This window comes from Diadema setosum, chromosome 10 (assembly GCF_964275005.1).
Source record: "Diadema setosum chromosome 10, eeDiaSeto1, whole genome shotgun sequence".
Lineage (NCBI taxonomy): Eukaryota > Metazoa > Echinodermata > Echinoidea > Diadematoida > Diadematidae > Diadema > Diadema setosum.
This window is the reverse complement of record NC_092694.1, coordinates 22966423-22969652: the sequence shown is the minus strand read 5'-3', so window position 1 is coordinate 22969652 and position 3230 is coordinate 22966423. Positions and strand designations below refer to the sequence as shown.

General features: G+C 43.5%; 1 protein-coding gene across 1 annotated transcript; it reads left to right on the top strand.

Annotated features, from left to right (window-relative positions):
* The first annotated feature begins 1535 nt into the window (after nucleotides 1-1535).
* On the top strand, nucleotides 1536-2555 carry LOC140233859 (somatostatin receptor type 5-like). Its single transcript, XM_072313951.1, has one exon. The coding sequence runs from the start codon at nucleotides 1536-1538 to the stop codon at nucleotides 2553-2555; it is 1020 nt and encodes a 339-aa protein (XP_072170052.1).
* The last annotated feature ends 675 nt before the right edge of the window (nucleotides 2556-3230 follow it).

The window sequence follows — 3230 nt, the reverse complement described above, 5'->3', positions numbered from 1 at the left end:
TGCAAAATGGTGAGTCAACTTTACACAGGAACCAATGATGTGTATGTGAGTGTATGCTTACAATGATCATGAACAATGGACATGAATACCACCTTTCAAAGAGCTCTGCTGACTAGGCTTCTGGTCTCTAGCTCAAAGGTACATGAATGCTTTATCAATAATTCATGATGAATTGCTCTGGACACTGGTAGTCTGAATTCATGATAAAGAGTAAAATGCATGCAAATGAAGAAAAAAAGTATGAATTTGTTTCCATGTGCTTGCATACATACACTAGATTTAATTCCAGCTAACAGTCATTTTCATTTTTTTTTCACATTATCACTAAATATGGGATATAAACACGCATAAAATCTATTAAAATGACATCTCAGTGAAATGACTCTACAAGTTAACGCCAGAGGATGAATAAAGACTAGCGGTGATAAGGGAAATCCTCATGAATAAATAATAAAGCATTCAACCCCTGGCCATTGTCCAGGACCATTGTCTGGGTGTTAACCACACACTCCCATTATACACCAATCTATTGACGCCGTGCAGAGTTCTAGTTTTTTGAAGAGGGTTGAAAACAGAGAAAAATCGGAACCCTAACTTAAAAATTAATCTTGAAATGCATGAAAATGATTAATGCTTTCATGTTTAAATTACCTCCAACAAAATTGGTCACTATTCAGCTATTGCCCACATTAATGTCAGTATTATCATTCTGTGCTATCATTCAACTATGAAGGATCAAAAGGTGGAAAGGTTTGTTTGTTTGTTTTTTTGTAACATCTAGTTTGGTAGACGTCGAAGTACCCCAGAGTTATGGTAAATTTCACTTTTTAACCCGTTGCGGGTAGGAACTGTAGCTTGCGTATTAGGTCTATGGGCATTTCAGAATTCAGTACAGAACAGGTTAATTGACATTGTACTTTGATAATGCCCCCCCCCCCCCCCGCGGACCACGTGAGATGAGCCGCTCTGCACCACCGGAGTCGGTTACCCTCCTCCCTCCTCCTCCCTCCTCCACCTCTCTCCTACCACCGCTCACCCCCCCCCCCCCCCCCCCCCAACCCATTCTGGCCAAAAAAAAAGATCTACGCTACTTCCTTCCTCAAACAATCCTACACCGTCAACATTCGTCGTTCCGGTAGAATATCAATCGACAGCTTGGCACGATCGACTACTACCTCTTAAATCATGTTTTACTTTCGCATCAACTTAAAATAGAATGAGATACAGCATGCCCTTCCGCGCTCCATGTGTACTTGTGATGTTACTTTCGGATCAGCAAACATTTTCATTGAATGCTGTGGTGTATTGTTGCAAAGGTTATTGTTAGCGTGTGACTCTTGGACCTCATTTATGCCAGTGGTCTCCAAACTGCTTATATTGTTTGGACGTTGTTCAGTTTTTGGAGGAAACGTTTCAAACGCGAAGTGTCTGTCGAACTGCTAAGAAGTTAATGTGCCCTGTGGATGATGGTGTCTGTATGTGACACATGTTAGTCTCTGCTGTGATTGATGGCTTAGAATCTTGGAAGCGGGAAAATGGAAAACTGCAGCAATAGTACGAGAAAGGGTTCTTGGATCCTCAAAGAGGATACGACATTCGACTTTTATGACTACATCAGCTGCGTCATCATTCTTGTTGCAATAGTAGGAAACACGTTTGTCATCGTGATTCAAAATCGACTCGGAGGAGCTCGCGTTGGAGGAACAACTGCGAATCGCCTCATCATCGGCCTAGCCGTGGCCGATCTCTCAACCGCCTGCTTCCAGATACCCATCCCAGAATTTGTTAACGTACCGAACACAGCTGCCGGTCAGTTCTACTGTCGCATCATCGAGTCCGATGCGTTGGCCTGGGTGTGCTTCATAGCGTCCGTCTACACGCTAACCACCATCTCAATCGAGCGGTATGCAGCAATTGTTCACCCTTTTACATATCGTATCTGGGTGCATCGTAATCTTGCCAAGTACGCTTTCATTCTGATTTGGCTTGCATCATTTATTGTCAATCTCTACATCATCATCTTCCGCACCATCGACGAATGCGGCGAATGCGACTCCGTCTACCCTTACCAGTCATCTCAGCCAATAAATGGGATCTTCCTCTTTTTGCTAGAGTACCTCGGCCCTCTCTTGGTGATGCTGTACACCATCAGCCGAAGTATCGTCAGCCTACGTTCGGCCAGGCTTGGGGAGGTGAAAAAAAACAATCATTCGAGAATGCAGCAAGCTATACACCGACGCTTAACGGCCACGTTTACCGTCGTCTTCGTCGCTTTCATGGTCGTCTGGACTCCTGATCAGATCGCTTTCCTCCTCCATAACTTGGGTCTCCTCCACGAGCACTTTCGTCAGAGCTTAGCGTACATGGTCTTGGTGAAGCTTGCTTTCCTCAACTCCAGCGCTGTGAATCCGATCATCTACTCCTTCTGCCTTCCAAGATTTCGGCAGGAGCTCAAACGTCTTCTGCTCTGCCGGGGGAGGCAATATCGTTATCAAAGCGACACCCCGGAAGAGACACCGAGTTCTGTCAGTAAAAGCGTAACGTCGACTCAATAGGCCCATAGGCATGTCATCTGATGAAAGTGTGTTGCAGCTTTTGTAAAATGACAAGGAGCTTAAAGGGAAAATGACACTCACAACTATCCGTGTTTCAAGCAGATGCTGACAACTTGATTTATGCCTCAAGTGAGAGTTTCATGACATTTTCCCCTCCTCAAAACAAAGCCACGAGCTAACATCACTCACACACAAGTCTTGTCAAGACTTCAAGCATGATAAGGTTTGGTCAAATGGTGATAACTGAGCTATTGCTTGGTACGGGCCCATCTTTACAATATTCTACCGACAAAGCATTAGACTTTCTGTAGCATTTTATGTTATGAAAATACTCTGCAATACTCGAGGAAGTACACTATTCCTCGCGATTAACGCACAGATATTGCAGCTGACATCGACTGTGCCCGTCGAAAATCAATGACCTTCATGTTGTAGCTTCTCCGATGTCCAGAGAATGCCAATTTTCTTAATTTTCTGCACCTAATCCAATGTTTATTACTCTCTGTCGTCTTTTTGAGGGTCTATGGCTTTGCAATCGAATGGAGGGAAATATATCGTGCGTTTATTAGTAATCTTAAATGAAATTCAAAGCAGTAGATATGACCCCCGAAGAAACAAGACTTTTGTCAACTATTGTCAAGGCTTCTGTGATATACTGAGTATGCTCAATTTGTT

Bases quoted from the DNA above. Each gene is read 5' to 3' on its own strand.
- LOC140233859 (XM_072313951.1), top strand. From the start codon at position 1,536: ATGGAAAACTGCAGCAATAGTACGAGAAAGGGTTCTTGGATCCTCAAA.